Here is a 20,935-nt window from a genome sequence, read left to right as displayed (position 1 = left end):
TAAGGAAATGCAATCCGAAAACAAAGGAAGTAGGTTACAGTACGCTTGTTCGCCCCCTGCTTGAATACTGCTCTGCGGTGTGGGAATCCGTACCAGATAGGGTTGATAGAAGAGATAGAGAAGATCCAACGGAGAGCAGCGCGCTTCGTTACAGGATCATTTAGTAATCGCGAAAGCGTTACGGAGATGATAGATAAACTCCAGTGGAAGACTCTGCAGGAGAGACGCTCAGTAGCTCGGTACGGGCTTTTGTTAAAGTTTCGAGAACATACCTTCACCGAAGAGTCCAGCAGTATATTGCTCCCTCCTACGTATATCTCGCGAAGAGACCATGAGGATAAAATCAGAGAGATTAGAGCCCACACAGAAGCATACAGACAATCCTTCTTACCACGAACAATACGAGACTGGAATAGAAGGGAGAACCGATAGAGGTACTCAGGGAACCCTCCGCCACACACCGTCAGATGGCTTGCGGAGTATGGATGTAGATGTAGATGTAGAACAGTCACACCCAGATACTTGACGGATGTTACCGCTTCCAAAGCCTGGGCATTTATTTTGTACTCGTACGTTAATGGGGATTTTCGCCTTGTTATACGCAGTAGCTTAAACTTACTAATATTAAGAGATAACTGCCAATCATTACACCACGCATTTATTTTCTGCAAATCCTCACTGATTTGTTCACAGCTTTCTTATGATACTACTTTCCTGTAGACTACAGCACCATCGGCAAACAATCTAATGCCGCTGTCAATACCATCAACCAGACCGTTTATGTAAATCGTAAAAAGTAGCGGACCTATTACGGTGCCCTGGGGCACACCTGAAGTTACGCTTGTTTCTGGTGAAGTCTTCCCTTTCAGGACGACATACTGCTCTCTGTTAGAAAACTTTCTATGCAACCGCGTATGTCATTCGATAAGCCGTGAGCGACCGCTTTTTGGAGCAAGCGAGAGTGCGGAACTGAGTGGAACGCCTTTCGAAAGTCGAGAAAAATGGCACCAACCTGGGAGCCGGTATCTAGAGCCTGTTGTATAACATGCACAAAGACGGCCAGCTGTGTCTCGCATGACCGCTGTTTCCGAAAACGGTGCTGGTTTCTGCAGATGAGCTTCTCAGAGTCTAGAAAGGTCATTATGTCTGAACACAAAATACGTTCCATGATTCTACAACAAATCGCTGTCAGTGAATTTGGCCAGTAATTATATGCATCCGATTTTCTACCCTTTTTATAGATTGCTATGACCTGTGCCTTCTTCCAGTCCCGTGGAACTTTTCGCTGTTCCAATTATCTCTGATAGATGATGGATAAGAGGTGCTATATTTGTGGCATAGTCAACATAAAATCTTACGGAGATACCGTCTTCTGGGCCAGATGCCTTTCTGGCGTCTAAGGATCTTAACTGCTTTACAATCCCGGATACACTAAACACTATGTCAGCCATCCTTGCGTTTGTTCGATATCTGAAAGGGGGAAGACCAGAAGATTAGTAAGGAGTTACTGCGGTAGGGCGTTCCTTCCTCCACCAGCTCCGTGACAACTGCTGAATTATTGTTGGTGCATGTGAAAATGCTGCAACACGTCCCCACAACCCATCTCACACTTTCTAGATTGGATTTAAGTCGGGGTGACGGGAAGGCCAGTCCATTCTCGTTCCAACAACTGTTCCACGTGCGCTGTTTGATGCGGTGAACGCATTGCCAACCGTAATACTGAAGCCAGTTCCGAATGCACCACCTGAAAAGACGCACGTAGGGAAGGTGCATGTGAAAATGCTGCAACACGTCCCCACAACCCATCTCACACTTTCTAGATTGGATTTAAGTCGGGGTGACGGGAAGGCCAGTCCATTCTCGTTCCAACAACTGTTCCACGTGCGCTGTTTGATGCGGTGAACGCATTGCCAACCGTAATACTGAAGCCAGTTCCGAATGCACCACCTGAAAAGACGCACGTAGGGAAGGATTTCAGTGTCATAACAACACTGAGCTGTGAGTGTACCGTGTTCAAAGATTTGGAGGTCAGTACGTCCGTTCAACGTTGTGCCTCGCGGTAATACCATAATACGTTCACCACCAGAACGCTCATGTTCGACAATGTTGGACGTACGATCTTACGGCGAGAGGTGCGAACGTGCAATGCACCCAGAAACATTGTCTAACCTGATCGTCAGTCACTGTATTTAATCGTCACTATTGTTAATTACGTTACCGACAAAGTCCTTCCGGAAGTTAATTATTTCTCTGAATTTGTTCCTGCATTTTCTCCGGTAATTTCAATTGTAAGTAGACTGTTTAGGTTTTTATATTGGTAACGCCACTTAGCGCTCTGTATGAAAATCACTGGCTGTGCTGCGTGCAGTCTGTGGCTGGTTTGCATTGTTGTTGGCCATTGTAATGTTGGGCAGTTGGCTGTTAACAGCGCGTAGCATTGCTCAGTTGGAGATGAGCCGCCAGCAGTGGTGGATGTGGTGAGAGAAATGGCGGAGTTTTGAAATTTGTAAGACTGGATGTCATGAACTGCTATATATATTGATACGATTTCAACACAAATGGACACTCTGAAACTTGGTTCAGAAAAACACACTGAGGAAATAAGTACACTATCGGAGAAAGTAGCCGAACTTTCGGATCAGTTCCCTAACTTATCTGCAAAGGTAGATGATGATCTGAATGACACAAAACCTGTAGCCATCACTGACACAGAAGAGTATGAACAAATTAAGAAATTCAAACAAAATCAGAATCAAATTAATACGCAACACAAAAGAGAAATCCGGGAAGTACAAGATCAGTTGGCACAAGTAATACAAAAATTACATATTTCAGAGGACACTCGCGCTCCAACACGGGAAGAGGAACTTAGAAATACGGAAAAGCCACAAAATAATAACACAGGGCATTTCGGAAATTATGAAAGAAATGATGGAACCGCCGGCACGACGTAACAATGACCGATATGCTACTCGCCGACACGATGATTTTGACTATAAGCTGTTCATTACTATACGTAAATTCAAAACATTTAAGAATTCTGGCAACGACATTCATCGACAAGCGTGGCTCCATCAATTCTCTCATTGTTTTCTTCCCAACTGGTCATTAGAGCACAGATTAGAATTTATGTGTGGCTACTTAGAGAATGAACCAGCTGAAAGAATGCGATCGGCCATTCACGATTGTCACAGTGAAGGAGAATTTTATCATGCCTTCCTCTCAGCATACTGGTCTCAAGCTACACAAGACCGAGTAAAACATAGCATCATAATGATTAAACATTTCGAACAATCTGAATTTTCCAGTCTTGTGAAATATTTTGAAGACATGTTGCACAAGAATCAGTACCTGTCAAACCCATACAGCCCCTCAGAACTCATCCGTATTTGCTTAATCAAACTACCTGAACATTTACGACATATTATTTTGGCAGGACGTTGCAAAGATGACATTGAAGCTTTTCAGGGACTGTTACAAGAATTGGAAATTGACACTGACAATCGCGGAACGCGAAAACAGGAACACACTAATTACAGGTCACATCCGTCACAATTCCGCGATGAAGGAAATAATAACTGGACATGACAAGGCTATTCTCACAACACAAATCGAGACCAAAACAGACAGCACCCATATGACAACCGTTGGAAGAGTAATAGTTACAGAGAACGATCGCATTTCCGTAGTAATGAATATGACAGAGATAACAATAGAAACAGACAATATGGGAACCAAAACAATTATTATCGAAGGAGACAGTATAACTTCAGACGCAACATTTCAGCGCGCAGTTTCGATTCAGGGAGAAACTCTCCACCACGTGACCGACAAGAAAGAAATTATGGAATCTACCGACAGGACGACAGACGATATAATCGTAACGACAGACCTGAATTGCATCAGAACTGGCGGGATTCAAACAGGGCAGGGTCCTCTTGACAAGGTGAATTTGTAGAAGTTAGGTCTCCTAATCCCAATAACGACGCGCGCCAACTAAGAGACAGACAATGACTCGCACTGCAGGCAGCCACGTGCGCCGGCTGGGTCAGAGAAAAATAACATAGACGCTAACCTTGAGAAAAATGTGAGCATTATTTACCGATGTACCATATACCACATGATAATTGCGTTTAAGTTGAAACTCTACGTACTAGGAAGAGTAAAGGTTTACACCACATTTCACATGTAAAACCGTTTGTTGAGAGATAATCTGCTTTTTAACTTAGTCTTTGCCATAAAACTTTTCACTTCACGCTACTAGTACAATTTGTCACACTGGGAAACTGTTAATATGCAACTACACTCCTGGAAATTGAAATAAGAACACCGTGAATTCATTGTCCCAGGAAGGGGAAACTTTATTGACACATTCCTGGGGTCAGATACATCACATGATCACACTGACAGAACCACAGGCACATAGACACAGGCAACAGAGCATGCACAATGTCGGCACTAGTACAGTGTATATCCACCTTTCGCAGCAGTGCAGGCTGCTATTCTCCCATGGAGACGATCGTAGAGATGCTGGATGTAGTCCTGTGGAACGGCTTGCCATGCCATTTCCACCTGGCGCCTCAGTTGGACCAGCGTTCGTGCTGGACGTGCAGACAGCGTGAGACGACGCTTCATCCAGTCCCAAACATGCTCAATGGGGGACAGATCCGGAGATCTTGCTGGCCAGGGTAGTTGACTTACACCTTCTAGAGCACGTTGGGTGGCACGGGATACATGCGGACGTGCATTGTCCTGTTGGAACAGCAAGTTCCCTTGCCGGTCTAGGAATGGTAGAACGATGGGTTCGATGACGGTTTGGATGTACCGTGCACTATTCAGTGTCCCCTCGACGATCACCAGTGGTGTACGGCCAGTGTAGGAGATCGCTCCCCACACCATGATGCCGGGTGTTGGCCCTGTGTGCCTCGGTCGTATGCAGTCCTGATTGTGGCGCTCACCTGCACGGCGCCAAACACGCATACGACCATCATTGGCACCAAGGCAGAAGCGACTCTCATCGCTGAAGACGACACGTCTCCATTCGTCCCTCCATTCACGCCTGTCGCGACACCACTGGAGGCGGGCTGCACGATGTTGGGGCGTGAGCGGAAGACGGCCTAACGGTGTGCGGGACCGTAGCCCAGCTTCATGGAGACGGTTGCGAATGGTCCTCGCCGATACCCCAGGAGCAACAGTGTCCCTAATTTGCTGGGAAGTGGCGGTGCGGTCCCCTACGGCACTGCGTAGGATCCTACGGTCTTGGCGTGCATCCGTGCGTCGCTGCGGTCCGGTCCCAGGTCGACGGGCACGTGCACCTTCCGCCGACCACTGGCGACAACATCGATGTACTGTGGAGACCTCACGCCCCACGTGTTGAGCAATTCGGCGGTACGTCCACCCGGCCTCCCGCATGCCCACTATACGCCCTCGCTCAAAGTCCGTCAACTGCACATACGGTTCACGTCCACGCTGTCGCGGCATGCTACCAGTGTTAAAGACTGCGATGGAGCTCCGTATGCCACGGCAAACTGGCTGACACTGACGGCGGCGGTGCACAAATGCTGCGCAGCTAGCGCCATTCGACGGCCAACACCGCGGTTCCTGGTGTGTCCGCTGTGCCGTGCGTGTGATCATTGCTTGTACAGCCCTCTCGCAGTGTCCGGAGCAAGTATGGTGGGTCTGACACACCGGTGTCAATGTGTTCTTTTTTCCATTTCCAGGAGTGTATGTTTTAAAATAAACTATCCAGTCTAGAACATAGGGAACTTATTTAGACAAGTAATCACAAATGCATTGTTATAGTGAACAGAGGACACAGTGTTACTGTGTGTGTACATTGTTGCTTGTTAGTTGCACGATTACGTAACGACTATACGGCTCACATACTAAGAACATATAATGCTAATGAGATTTTAATGCAACATTTTGGTTTACTTGAAAATACATTCTAGATTTAAAGTACTTTCTGTGAGATACCAGATGACACAGTGGTTAGTTTATGTGACAGCTACACGATTTTATCACGACGCTACTAATGAGTGACAATTTACAATGTTGCTTTTGCGGTGTATCTGTTTTATATCTGCACAGTTTTTCTGTATTGTTCTGGAAAGTAAAACATGTTTTAGTAGTAACTTTTGTGGTATAGCTACAATGAGACAGCCTTTTCCGTAGCACAACAATACGTTACAGCACAGTAATTCCTTCATCACGGCAATAAGCGTAATAACTAAGATATCTATATGCAATGCAGAACTTAGCTTTCCGAGGACGATAACTACGACACTTCCACAGAGATTGTCTTAAAACAAGATGCACAGTTTAGCGCTACAGTACACGTATTTGAGTGATTAATTTTGTACTTAAAACATTTATTTTTAAAGATATTTTAAGTACAATGATACAAAGAGAGTTTTCCGTGATATATTTCATTCCATTGCTGAAATCTGTAACACCTGAGGGTATAATTACATTAATCCTCAGGGGGTACACGCTTACTTTGTGTACCATGTGTCTGGCAAGCACAAGGAGCCCTAGCTAATATGGTATTTGCTTATACAACTTCACACATCGGTACCATATTTCTCTAACACATAAATTACACAGCTATCTGATCATTTAACTGAGAGAGACAAACATTTATTTTACTACATCAGTGACACATGTTTACACAATTACACTGTTGGATAACTTCACACTTACGAAATTGTATTTTGTCTGTACTTTGTGAACTGTTCATATTTTTTCGGAATATTTGGTATGGGATCACGATTTTTAAAGTACGATTGAGGTAGATGACACTATTGAAATGAGCAGAGAATTTTTTTTATTTTTTGAAATTATTGCAGAAAGCTACGACGTTTTTGAGATTTGGCTGAGTTTTTATGATGTTATTGTTACGATGACAATGTGTATTATGCTGTTGAGGTATGTTTATGATCCATAAGCTGATGCTATATGAGGAGTCTGATTATTCTACATATTTATTATGATGAAATATTGAAGAACTGTCGACGAATATTTATATGTGTAATAAGGTAAGGAATTATGAGTAGTGGTTAGGGACTCTGACTTGTGAAAAGGATGTTGGAAACCAAGAATCGTACTTTAAGAGTTATGAAATGTGTGTAAATGCGTGAATGTACCACAATTCCGACAAAAATTTTTTGGACACTGTTATATTTACAGGATTCTGTTTCTACACATTTGTAACGCAAATTCTCGACCTGTGAAATTTTTTATATGAGACTGTCACTGTAGTGTTAACTGGTGTCGTAAATATTTCGGTAAGAAAGTTAAGTGACCACGTTCACGTAATGCGTCGTGGGCACCCAGCTGTGCGACGGTTGCCTGGAAAAACGCCATTAGTGTGTGCCTTTCAGAGGCACAGGTGAAAAAGAAGGGAGAGGTCATTAACCTCGCTATTGACACTCCTTTCTAGAAAGCATCGCAAATACGACACGCTCATTACTTGGAAAGATACATACATCTGCACACCTGATAATGACAAGCGTCTTTCTACGAGAGTTGAGAAAATTTCTACTATCTACGAAATGCCACATGACTATTGAATGATATTTTTATGCTTTACTTTGTACATAGTTGCTTATTTCATTTGGTATCTGGTTTCCAGCTGTGTTGCAGCATTGGTTTTATAAAATAAAATTAAATGTATTTGCTAATGTGAACACTTTCTGCCAACAGATCTATTAAACAATAATTTTATGATCCACATTCTTCGAAAAAGGAGCACTTGGAATGGAAAGAACAATAAGAAAGGATTAATAACAGTAACTGCATACCTAATTTTCTTTTCAACTACTTGGTAATTTTTTTGGTAGAGTAAGTTATCGTGATGTATCACTCTAGTGTTAAGATGTGACATAGGTATTAAACATGTATATTTTTACTGTAATATTTTTTCTGCTTGAGCTTTGTCATGTTTAGGTATAAGTTATAGCATTTGCTGCTGCTGTTTGCCATGCATAGTGCTACTGAATGTCACTTTGTATTACTCTGTTAAGCCAGTTTTACTACTGATTTGTTTTTCTTGTTGCTGCACATTGGCTCATATTAGTTGTAATCTTGCATTTGCTTTTCTAATTTATATATACTGGTGCTTGCTTTGCCAATTTCCATTTTTTTGGTCTTGTTGTTTGTGTTAATTGTTTTGTGTTGCTGCATTGCCTCGCCACTTAGTTTATGCATCTGAGCTCAGTAGATTTAAGTTAGCTTAAGATGGGGTAGGCTATATGTGAGAACGAGTTGTGATGAATTGGAAGAAATTCATGGAGAAGCTATAAGAAAATGGTTTGGCCAAAAAAGAATTTTGAAAGAGGATGTGAACAGAATATAGAAAGCATGCTTGGATAGGATTTTTTTGGTGGTAACAAATGCTGAAATAAGAGGAAAGATCTACAGAACGAAGTTTTGGGTTGGACTGCAGTACCAAATGTCACACTGAAAACGAACCCTGTCTTTCCTTTTGTATTATTCCGCTATGTGTTTATGTACCCTTGTGTATTTGTCTTTTTCCTGTCTTTAAGTGTTTAGCTAATAAGATTTATGTTGTAGAATTTTTCAAATACTATGTTATTTACTTTGTAAAGATGTTTAGACATTATTAATTCTGTTCTGTTCAAATGCTCATGTGTGAAATTAATCTTTCGAAAACTATTCTCATTATTTTATATATTTACTTATTTCATAATTCCTGTAACACTGATGTACATGTTTATTTCTATTCTTTTGTAAAGCCTGTTTTACTACAAATGTTATCTGTATTGTTATGTTCTTTAATGATGTATTTTGTACCTTTGTTATTGTATTCTTATGTTATAAAATTGTAATTGACACCAGTTCATCAAATTAAGTAACTTGTAAGTTACATTTCACTCGTCATAGTATATGGACAATATGTGAGAAGTAGGGACTGTTAGTGTTTGGATGTGTGTTAATAAGTCAGCAAGGGACTGATTAACAGCACTGCTGGTTCTAAGGAGATTTAAAAAAAAAAATTTTGTGAGTGCACAAGTGGTGGTTCATGGACTTGCTATATTGTCCGCAAGACTCTTCGATGGTGATTGTGCACCTGCACAGTCGCAACAGATGGCTGCTGGCCGTCTCTACAAGGACTGAAGTGGGTCTGCACCTATGATGACCCACCAATACCATTATTTCTGCAAGGACTGCAGTGGGTCTGCACCTCTGATGGCCCACCAATACCGTAATCTCTAACAAGACTACAGTGGTCTGCTCTGTGATGACCTACCTACCAATATTCTTCAACTTCGACTGACTGCTGTGGGTTTGCTCTGTTGTGGCCCATTACCTGTCTGCATGTCAAGAGTCAGCACTGTCTTTCCATTGGAAGGACAACACTACTTCTCCAAGACTGCATTGAAATCCACTACTTCCGTGTGCTTTCTCTTTTACTGCTCAGATTTTGAAAAAAAAAAATAAAACACTGCAATTTTACTGTGATGAACGATCAGGACTGTCTTTATGAATTGTGAGAAAATTTTAGCTTTTGACCGACATTGTATCGATGTGTGTGAGCATTTGATTTCTTTGTTACTGTAATTATGAAAAAATTTTCAAATCTGTATTGGCCACTGCCAAAACATTTTGTAAAATTTTTTGTGGGGAGCATGGGGGCTATGTAAGTAGGCTGTTTAGGTTTTTATATTGGTAACGCCACGTAGCGCTCTGTATGAAAATCACTGGCTGTGCTGTGTGCAGTCTGTGGCTGGTTTGCATTGTTGTTGGCCATTGTAGTGTTGGGCAGTTGGCTGTTAACAGTGCGTAGCGTTGCGCAGTTGGAGGTGAGCCGCCAGCAGTGGTGGATGTGGGGAGAGAAATGGCGGAGTTTTGAAATTTGTAAGACTGGATGTCATGAACTGCTATAAATATTATGACCTTTGAACACTATTAAGGTAAATACATTGTTTGTTCTCTATCAAAATCTTTCATTTGCTAACTATGCCTATCAGTAGTTAGTGCCTTCAGTAGTTTGAATCTTTTATTTAGCTGGCAGTAGTGGCGCTCGCTGTATTGCAGTAGTCCGAGTAACGAAGATTTTTGGTGAGGTAAGTGATTTGTGAAAGATATAGGTTAATGTTAGTCAGGGCCATTCTTTTGTAGGGATTTTTGAAAGTCAGATTGCGTTGCACTAAAAATATTGTGCGTCAGTTTAGTGTTGATCAGAATAGGTAAAGAGCGAAATGTCTGAGTGCGTTCAGTTCTGCTCAGCTGTTTGAAAATCAAATAATGTAAGAGGTTTATCAGCACAGTAATTAATTAATTTTTCTAAGCGGACGTTTCACAATATTAATACACACTGATAGTAGCTATAATTTAGTGAAAATTACCGTAATACATTTTTTAGAATATGGAACGGATAATTTAAACTGATGTCATCGAGTAATATTGTAAGTAGGCTGTTTAGGTTTTTTTTTATTGGTAACGCCACCTCTGTATAAAAAAATCACTGGCTGTGCTGTGTGCAGTCTGTGGCTGCTTTGCATTGTTGTAATACTCAACCATTGTAGTGTTAGGCAGCTGGCTGTGAACAGCGCGTAGCGTTGCGCAGTTGGAGGTGAGCCGCCAGCAGTGGTGGATGTGGGGAGAGAGATGGCGGAGTTTTGAAATTTGTCATGAACTGCTATATATATATGATGACTATTGAGGTAAATACATTGGTTGTTCTCTATTAATATCTTTCATTTGCTAACTATCCCTATCAGTAGTTAGTGCCTTCCATAGTTTGAATCTTTTATTTAGCTGGCAGTATTGGCGCCGGCTGTATTGCAGTAGTGGGAGTAACCAAGATTTTTGTGAGGTAAGTGATTTGTGAAAAGTACAGGTTAATGTTAGTCAGGGCCATTCTCTTGTAGAGATTATTGAAAGTCAGATTGCGTTGCGCTAAAAATCCTGTGTGTCAGTTAAGCCTAGTCACGTGTATAATTATTCAAAGGGGACGTTTCATATGTCGACCCTTAGCTGAGGATACCTCACTGGAATCTTCTGATTTTTTCTTGTAGTTTGTGTAATTAGTGTAGCTTTTGGTTATTGCTAGCGCGTAATTGTAGAGAAAATCTCCTTTGTAGTTGCAGTCTTTCATTGTTGTACAGTAAAACAGGTGTGGCATGCATGTAGATTTGCACCAAGTATTTCTCAGCTGCAATTAACTAGATATAATTTTCAGTGTTATGTTAATGTGTTCTGTTATTTTTGCTCTTCAAATTGTGTTTTTCTGTGTTGTCGTGTGAAATACTGTGACAATAATGGCGTGTGAAAAACGTAATACTAGGCTCCAAAGTAAACTGAGAAATGATAGTGAAAACGAAAGCAGTGTGTTAGCGCCACCGAGTAATGAATTAACTGATGTTCAAATTAGTAATTTGGTAATTGTGCATAGGGAAATGGAGCTTGCGGCAAACAATGGCGTGGACAGGGAAACAATTAATGAAGAGGGAAGCATTATCGATCGATCGGTCGGCAACAGCTCGCCTCAGGAATCGGGAATGACAGAACACAATATTGCAAATACTGTAGACTTAGGTTTTGGGTCCTCACCGTTTTCTCAAATGAGTCAAGACACATTTTCTGCTTGTCAAAATGTGAATGTTGCTGGTGCAAATGCACTGCCAAAAAGCATAGAGAAACAGATTCCGGACACTAATACATTATTATTGCAATTAATGCAACAAATGGAACAAAATCAGAGACAAACACAGCAAAAGCTTGAAAAATTAGACACAATGGAACAAAATCAGAGACAAACACAGCAAAAGCTTCAAAAATTAGACACAATGGAAGAAAATCTTCAAAAGTTAGACACAATGGAACAACACCAGAGACAAACACAGCAACAATTAGACACAATGGAACAAAATCAGAGACAAACACAGCAAAAGCTTCAAAAATTAGACACAATGGAAGAAAATCTTCAAAAGTTAGACACAATGGAACAACACCAGAGACAAACACAACAACAGTTAGACGCAATGGGACAAAATCTTCAAAAGTTAGACTCAGTGGAAATTAGGCTTGAACAAACACGTGAAGATTTAACTACCGAGTTACATAACATTGAATCGAAATGTCAAAAAGTCTGTAATGATGTAAAAACACAAATTTGTGAGCATTTTCAACCTATTTTTTCGCGGCATGAAAGTGCATTACAGAATCACGAAGCAGCCATAAAAGAACTGCAAATTATTGTTCATGAAAATCATGAGACCTTGCAAGCTAAAATTGACTCAGTTGCATCTACCGATTCGGTTACGCAACTTGCGAAAACCCAGGAAAACTTAAAGGACACAGTAGAAAGACACATGGAGGAAATTAGTACATTATCAGAGAAAGTAGTTGAACTTTCGGATCAGCTAAATAATTTATCTACGAAGGTAGATGATAATCTGAATGACACAAAACCGGTAGTCTTTAATGACACAGAAGAGAGCGAACAAATTAGGAAACTGAAACAAAATCTGAATAAAATTAATACGCAACACCAAGTAGAAATCCGGGAAGTACAAGATCAGCTGACACAGGTAATACAAGAATTACGTATTTCAGAGGACACTCGCGCCCCAATACGGGAAGAGGGACATAGAAATACGGAACAGCCGCAAAATAATAACACAGCGCATTTCGGAAATAATGAAAGAAACTGGCAATGTGCACCGAATTTTGAGATTGAACCGCCGACACGACGTAACAATGAGCGACATGCGATTCGCCGACACGATGATTTTGACTATAAGCTGTTCATTACTACACGTAAATTCAAAACGTTTAAGAATTCTGGCAACGACATTCATCCACAAGCGTGGCTCCATCAATTCTCTCATTGTTTTCCTCCCAACTGGTCATTAGAGCACAGATTAGAATTTATGTGTGGCTACTTGGAGAATGAACCAGCTGAAAGAATGCGATCGGCCATTCACGATTGTCACAGTGAAGGAGAATTTTATCATGCCTTCCTCTCAGCGTATTGGTCTCAAGCTACACAAGACCGAGTAAAACACAGCATCATAATGACGAAACGTTTCGAACAATCTGAATTTTCCAGTCTTACGAAATATTTTGAAGACATGTTGCATAAGAATCAGTATCTTTCAAACCCATACAGCGCCTCAGAACTCATCCGCATTTGCTTAATCAAATTACCTGAACATTTACGGCATATTATTTTAGCAGGACGTTGCAAAGACGACATTGAAGCTTTTCAGGGACTGTTACAAGAACTGGAAATCGACACTGACAATCGCGGAACGCGAGAACAGGAGCACAACAATTACAGATCACATCCGTCGCAATTCAGCGATGAAAGAAATAATAACTGGACGCGACAAGGCTATTCTTACAACGCAAATCGTGACCAAAACAGACACCACCCATATGACAACCACTGGCAGAGTAATAATAGTTACAGAGAAAGATCGCATTTCCGTAGTAATGACTATCACAGAGACAATCAGAGAAACAGACAATATGGGAACCAAAACAATTATTATCAAGGGAGGCAGAATAACTTCAGACGCAACAGTTCGGCGCACAGTTACGATTCAGGGAGAAATTCTCCACCACGTGACGGACAAGGAAGAAACTACGGAATCTACCGACATGACGACAGACGATATATTCGTAACGACAGACCTGAATTGCATCAGAACTGGCGGGATTCAAACAGGGCAGGGCCTTCTCGTCAGAGTGAATTTGCAGAAGTTAGGTCTCCTAATCCCAATAACGGCGCGCGCCAACACAGAGACAGACAATGACTCGCACAGCAGGCTGCCGCGTGCGCCCGCTGGCTCCGAGAAAAATAACATAAGACGCTAGCCTTGAGAAAAATTTCAGTATTCTTTACCGACGTACACCGCATGACAATTGCATTCGAGTTGAAACACTGCGTACTAGGAAGAGTAAAGGTTTACACCACATTTCACATGTAAAACCGTTTATTGAAAGATAATCTGCTTTTTAACTTTGTCTTTGCCATATAACTTTTCACTTTACATTGCTAATATGCTTTGTCAGACTTAGAATCTGTTAACATACAACTATGTTTGAAGTTAAATATCCAGCCTAGAACCTAGGGAACATTTTTAAACAGAAATTACGAATGCATTGTTATAGTGAACAGACTACACAGTGTTGTATTTGTACATTCTTGCTTGTTAGTTGCACGATTACATAACGACTATCAGGCTTACATACTTAGGACACATACTGGTACTGCTAATGAGATTTTAATGCAACATTTTGGTTTACTTGAAAATACATTCTGGATTTAAAGTACTTTCCGTGAGATACCAGATGACACAGTGGTTAGTTTATGTGACAGCTACACGATTTTATCACGACGCTACTAATGAGTGACAGTTTACAATGTTGCTTTTGCAGTGTTTCTGTTTTATATCTGCACAGTTTTCTGTTTTATTCTGGAAAGTAAAACACGTTTTAGTAGTAACTTTTGTGGTATAGCTACAATGAGACAGCCTTTTCCGTAGCACAACAATACGTTACAGCACAGTACTTTCCTCATCACGGCAGTAAGCGTAATAACTAAGATATCTATACGCAAAGCATTTCACTTTTGTGTATCATGAGGTAAGTACATTGACTTCTGCAGAACTTAGCTTTCGGAGGACGATACCTACGACACTTCCACAGATATTATGTTGCAACAAGACGCACATTTAGCGCTACAGGACACGTACTTGAGTGATTAATTTCGCACTTAAAACATTTATTTTTTTTAAGATATTTGAAGTACAATGATACAAGGGTTTTCCGTGATATATTTCATTCCATTGCTGTAATCTGTAACACCTGAGGGTATAATTACATTAATCCTCAGGGGGTACACGCCTACTTTGTGTACCGTGTGTTTGGCAAGCACAAGGAGCCCTAGCTAATATGGTATTTTCTTATACAACTTTACACATCGGTACCATATTTCTCTAACACATAATTACACAGCTATCTGATTATTTACCTGAGAGAGACAAACATTTCTTTACTACATCAGTGACAGATATTTACGTAATTACACAGTTGGGTAACTTCACACTTATGAAGTTTTGGGCCAAAATGAGTATTGTACAATGATCCTTAATTATTTTGAAAGAAATATGATCAGAGTAGAGAAAGCAGGTATTGATAGGACTTTTTGGAAATAATGAGGAACGAAGGGAGATGTCCGAGAAGTAAAGAAAGTATTGTTTGTAAAATACTGCAGTAAAAGAAACCCTGTCCTTTCCTTGTGTTCTTCCCCTATGTGTTTGTGTACCCTTGTGTATTTGTTTTCTTCCTGTCTCTGTGTACTGTTTCATAGAACTTTTTTCTCTTCTAATACTAAGCTACATTCACTATGATGAGGAATACTACTATCCTCAAATATAATTGGCATATATGTTATTTACCTTGTAAATATGCTTAGAAATTATTTATTCTGTTTTGTTTTAATGCTCATGTGTAAAGTTGATGTTTCAAAAGTTATTCTGATCTTTTATGTATTTACTTATGTCATTATTTCTGTAACACTGATGTACATATTTTTATTCTTTTGTAAAGCCCATATTACTACAAATGTTATCTGTATTGTTATGTTCTTTAATGATGTATTTTGCACCTTTGTAATTGTATTCTTATGTTATAAAATTGTAATTGACACCAGTTTATCAAACTAAGTAACTTGTAAGCATACATTTCACTTCACACGTTTCTGTTGGTCATAGTATATGGACAACATGTGAGAAGTAGGGACTGATAGTGTTTGCACGTGTGTTAATAATTCAGCAAGGGACTGGTTAACAGCATTGCTGGTTCTAAGGACAATTAGAAAAAAAAATTTGTGAGTGCACAAGTGGTGGTTATGGACTTGCTATATAATCCACAAGACTCTTCAATGGTGATTGTGCACCTGCACAGTCACAACCGATGGCTGCTGGCCATCTCTACAAGGGCTACAGTGGGTCTGCATCTTTGATGACCCAACAATACCATTATTTCTACAAGGACTACAGTGGGTCTACACCTTTGCTGACTCACCAATACCATTATTTCTACAAGGACTGCAGTGGGTCTGCACCTCTGGTGGCCCACCAATACCGTTGTCTCTACCAGGACTACAGTGGGTCTGCTCTGTGATGACCAACCTACCAATATTCTTAAAAACGTCGAATGACTCTGCTGTGGGTTTGCTCTGTTGTGGCCCATTACCTGTCAGCATGTCAAAAGTCAGCACTGTCTTTCCGTTGGAAGGACAACACTACTTCTTCAAGACTGCATGGAAATCCACTACTTCCGTGTGCATTTTCTTTTACTGCTCAGACTTTGAGAAAAACACTGCAATGTGATGAATGATCAGGACTGTCTTTATGGACTGTGAGAAAATTTTAGCTTTTGACCAACATTGTATCAATAAGTGTGTGCATTTGATTTCTTTGTTATTGTAATTACGATTATGAAAAATTTTAACAAATATGTATTGGCCAGTGCCCAAAAAAATTTGTAAAATTTTTTGTGGGGAGCATGGGGGCTATGTAAGTAGGCTGTTTAGGTTTTTTTATTGGTAACGCCACCTCTGTATAAAAAAATCACTGGCTGTGCTGTGTGCAGTCTGTGGCTGCTTTGCATTGTTGTAATACTCAACCATTGTAGTGTTAGGCAGCTGGCTGTGAACAGCGCGTAGCGTTGCGCAGTTGGAGGTGAGCCGCCAGCAGTGGTGGATGTGGGGAGAGAGATGGCGGAGTTTTGAAATTTGTCATGAACTGCTATATATATATGATGACTATTGAGGTAAATACATTGGTTGTTCTCTATTAATATCTTTCATTTGCTAACTATCCCTATCAGTAGTTAGTGCCTTCCATAGTTTGAATCTTTTATTTAGCTGGCAGTAGTGGCGCTGGCTGTATTGCAGTAGTGGGAGTAACCAAGATTTTTGTGAGGTAAGTGATTTGTGAAAAGTACAGGTTAATGTTAGTCAGGGCCATTCTCTTGTAGAGATTATTGAAAGTCAGATTGCGTTGCGCTAAAAATACTGTGTATCAGTTAAGCCCAGTCACGTGTATAATTATTCAAAGGGGACGTTTCAATATTTGTGTAGTTTTTTTTACCACTACCGTATGTCTCTGTTAGTGACGAACTGTCTTGGTTGTGTGAATAAGAGTTTAGGGCAACGGTATGGATCAGACTCTATACATTTCATTTTATCTATGTTACACTGGGGGTTACATCACTTGGAATTAACATATTAATTGCTGCTACTGCAGATAAGGTCACCATCTCCGAACACGTTCAGTTCTATTACAAAATTTAGTCGATGAACCAGTTTTGTTAGTGTGACCATGTGAGTCAGTTCTACTGGAACGAATCTGCATAAGCCACAGAAAACCTATGACGCAGTTTAACACCGAAAGAGGTCACATTTACAGTGGTAAACACAATAACCGATTTGTTATAGTGCAAGCCCCAAAACTACTGTGACGTTCAACTCTCAATTGCAAACATGAAAAGGTTGTATCACAAGGAAGTCTTTCAACTAAGATTTGAAAAAGAATGTTTTTATTACTCAATTTTTCTTTCTGTGCTCTTGAAAGTCCACTGAAAACGAAACGTGATGAATAGTACGAACCTTACTTTATTGTTATTAAAGAGGTGTTACCTTACTGCAAGTCACTGTTACTTCAGGTGTTCACTGAATGAATATAGCAGTTGCGTTTGATAAGTTAAACTCTTAACAATATATTCCACGCGTTAGTATATGTATAGGGATGACAGAGTGAAAATTTCTAGACGCATAGATTTGTATACTCACACGTAGTCGGTGAGAGACTGTGGGTAGTGTCCGTCCGGCCACTCCAGGAAGCATATCCGTGACTCCTCACCACCAGCATACCTGCAACACAATGCCACCTTTCAGGTCTCCTCTGCAGGGAAGGACGTATCACTAGCGAGAAGGTTGGAAGCTAAGAACTTAACATGGTACGGAATTTAACACTGAATCAAAATATTGTTATGGGTCAACTGTCAATTTTGAAAATCGCCATCAACTTTGTACCGAGAAACTGTTAAAACAGTGACTTATCAATTTGAGTGAATCTCTTCTCCAACTCAGTTTGTGAAAGCCACTTTTCAAGATTGTAATTTGGCATATGTTCCAAAAGAGTACATCTTCCAGTCCGACCAGTCTGGTATCGTATTTCTGTAGTTTTTCTCCGTCATTTAAAACGAATGAGTTTATTGTATCTTCGAGCAGATGCACTCTATCTACTGACTGTGATTCAGATAGGTTGGTAATCTCTCACATTCTTTCGGCTTCGAAGAATATCTTTGCTGTAACATGTTCCTAAAAGCAATTTAATTGGTTAGTGCTGACCTCGGTTGCTAAAACGACAGAAATGCTAAAAAATAAATGAGAGATGTGTTCCTAGATATCTGCTTAGCCTAGCCTAGAGGATTCACATCTGATGGTGCGTGTGTCGACCGTGCTGTGTGATTGCTGCCGCATGAGGATTATGGTATCTGAAGGGCTGGAACATTAGCAAACTAATTAAATACTGTAATCGCTTGTAGTTGGGGCTGCGATGCTTCTTGAGATAAAGTGAGATAATGTGATTAATCGAAGGTATATTTGCAGTGATTATTGGACGTGCGTTTCGTTGTTCCCCTAACGAAATGGAGATGTTAAACGTCAGCTGCGGTTCTGCTGTCGTCCCGACCGCGGCCGGCATCGGACTCCGCCAGGTCTTGTTGGGGTTTCAGTATTCAGTTCACAATAAAAAGAGGCAACAGGGGGAAACTACATACCAAAGAAAAACGGACCGTTCTCGTAAAATGTTGTATGTATTCTCTTAGACGAGTACATTAAATGAGAGACAACCCATTATAAACGATTAGCGGTTACAGCACACAAATTAAGTTATGAAACTGGCGAGACCTGAACTTGCTGCAGGTCAAGACGATAACAGTTAAACAAGAAACAAATTATGGATATTCTGGTGAATGGCCCAATCCACGAATCAAAAGAGAGAGCGTCGTGAGATACTTGTTACAATAATAGTCATGAGTATTGGAGAGGCCGACCCAAGCGGGGGCGATTCAGGTCGCTATTCCGGAAACTTGATACGGTCATCACGCCTAGTGTTCAGTGCATGTGCTATTGCATCGCGTCGGAATTATTACCAATTAGCCAGCGGAAGCTGATTACCGACCATACTGTAGAGAGTCACGAAGGCTGTCGATGTATCGAGCATGCCCACCGGTGCATTATTAGCGGTAATTCGCAAGCTGACGATGATCACGAACCTACTCCAACTAAGAACTGACCTCAACTGGGGCGTTGATGGCGTCCCTCGTCAGTTTTGTGTATGAAGACCCAACGACACTGTACACTTCCGCCGGCAAGAAGAGGAGCCCCGTAACGAACCTAACAGGTGTGGCTGTTTCGAATTTGTTCGGGCCTGTACAGGCAGTGCCAGCAGCCTATAGGTAGGGAGACCTGGAATAGCGGCTCTTCTGAGAAAACGGCGGGTGGGAAACGTCCCTTCGCCGCTGGTGAAGAAGGACTAAAATCCAAGCCAGCGGCTACCTTGGCCTTCCAGAAATATTGTACAAATTCTATATTAATTAAGGCAGTTGTCAGAAAATTATAATGTCTTCACGAGCAGGGAGTCTTGTGGTTAGGCAATCCTGCAGAAGTACCCACTTGCTGTGGAGAATTAATTTGATGCGATTTAATTGGCCTTCAATTAAATCGGCTTTTGAAATACTGGGCCGATTAACCCGCTACCTATATCAATCTACTCGTAATTTAAATACAAATCTGAATCTGTAATCAAAAGCATTAGTTAAATTTTATTTGAACGCTCTCCGTTTGTCAGAGGACTGGACTAACTGCTACCGTGCTTCCACGCGCTTTGTTGGTGGGTACCACAATATACCACTGCCATATAGCATTGGGAAAAAAGTCTTAAACGTTGCTGGAGGCACTGAAACACAAAATGTAATGCTTTGATGAAAGCTACATGACTATCATAATTACTGTTTTAAATATAAGCATATCAGGCTAAAAATTAGTCACCCGCAAAATACATCAATACCCGCAGCTTTTAAACTGGCGTCAAATCGTCCAGCAGTCCCTTCAGTGGGTACTTAGAGGCATTCATTCCTTTATTTCACACCCGTTTTCAAGGTTCACACGTTCCAGTAGCGTAGCCAAATGCAAGGACCGCCAGGTGTGTTAGTGGAAGTTCGTGGCTCTTTCAGAGTCCCAAGAGACAGATGAATGTCATAGGGCACAATAGCGCATCTGTATCTGTGTGGCAGAAGTAGAGATGAACTTTGGAATGAGCAGAAGGAAGTATATGTTCGAATGGTTTAACCTAATGAGGGCGCCAGCATTGCGACATGGATGTGAACGTAGGACATTAATGAAACAATGCATTACAAGACTACTAAACGCAGAGTCTGAATTGGTAGCGAGCTGGACGTTTCTAGACATTGTTCCTGTTGTGGCCTTGAGCCCAAAGATTGGTTTCATGCAGCTCTCCACACTAGCGTACACAGTGCATGCCTTTTCATCTCAGAATAGCTACTGCAACCTACATCCTTCTGAACGTACATACGGATTTGGTGCCAAGGTCTCCGTTTCATACCCCGTATTTCTCTTCATTACTTAACTGACAATTCCTTGATGTCTCATGATGTGTCCTCTTTTTAGTCTAACTGTACCATAATTATCTCTGTTCCCCGATTCAGTACCTACTCATCAGTTGTCGATCTGCCCGTCTACTCGTCAGCATTCTATAGCACCACATAAAACTTCTACTCTCTTCTTGTCTGAACTGTTTATCGTCCCCATACAGTAGAGCTGCATGTCCTCGGGGAGAAAAAGACACCGGCCGTAGTCGGCCATTCC

General features: G+C 41.0%; 1 protein-coding gene across 1 annotated transcript in view; it reads right to left on the bottom strand.

The window, feature by feature from the left end:
• The window catches only part of LOC126227229 (tachykinin-like peptides receptor 86C), a 969,629-nt gene that overhangs the window by 327,314 nt on the left and 621,380 nt on the right, over positions 1 to 20,935 (bottom strand). Inside the window, exon 4 of the mRNA XM_049942236.1 lies at positions 17,834 to 17,914. Coding sequence (XP_049798193.1) covers positions 17,834 to 17,914 — 81 coding nt within the window. The remainder of the gene's footprint in view (positions 1 to 17,833; positions 17,915 to 20,935) is intronic.

Source organism: Schistocerca nitens, chromosome 1 (genome assembly GCF_023898315.1).
Source record: "Schistocerca nitens isolate TAMUIC-IGC-003100 chromosome 1, iqSchNite1.1, whole genome shotgun sequence".
Classification (NCBI taxonomy): Eukaryota; Metazoa; Arthropoda; class Insecta; order Orthoptera; family Acrididae; genus Schistocerca; species Schistocerca nitens.
The sequence above is the reverse complement of the archived record's forward strand: the minus strand, read 5'-3'. Positions and strand labels throughout refer to the sequence as shown.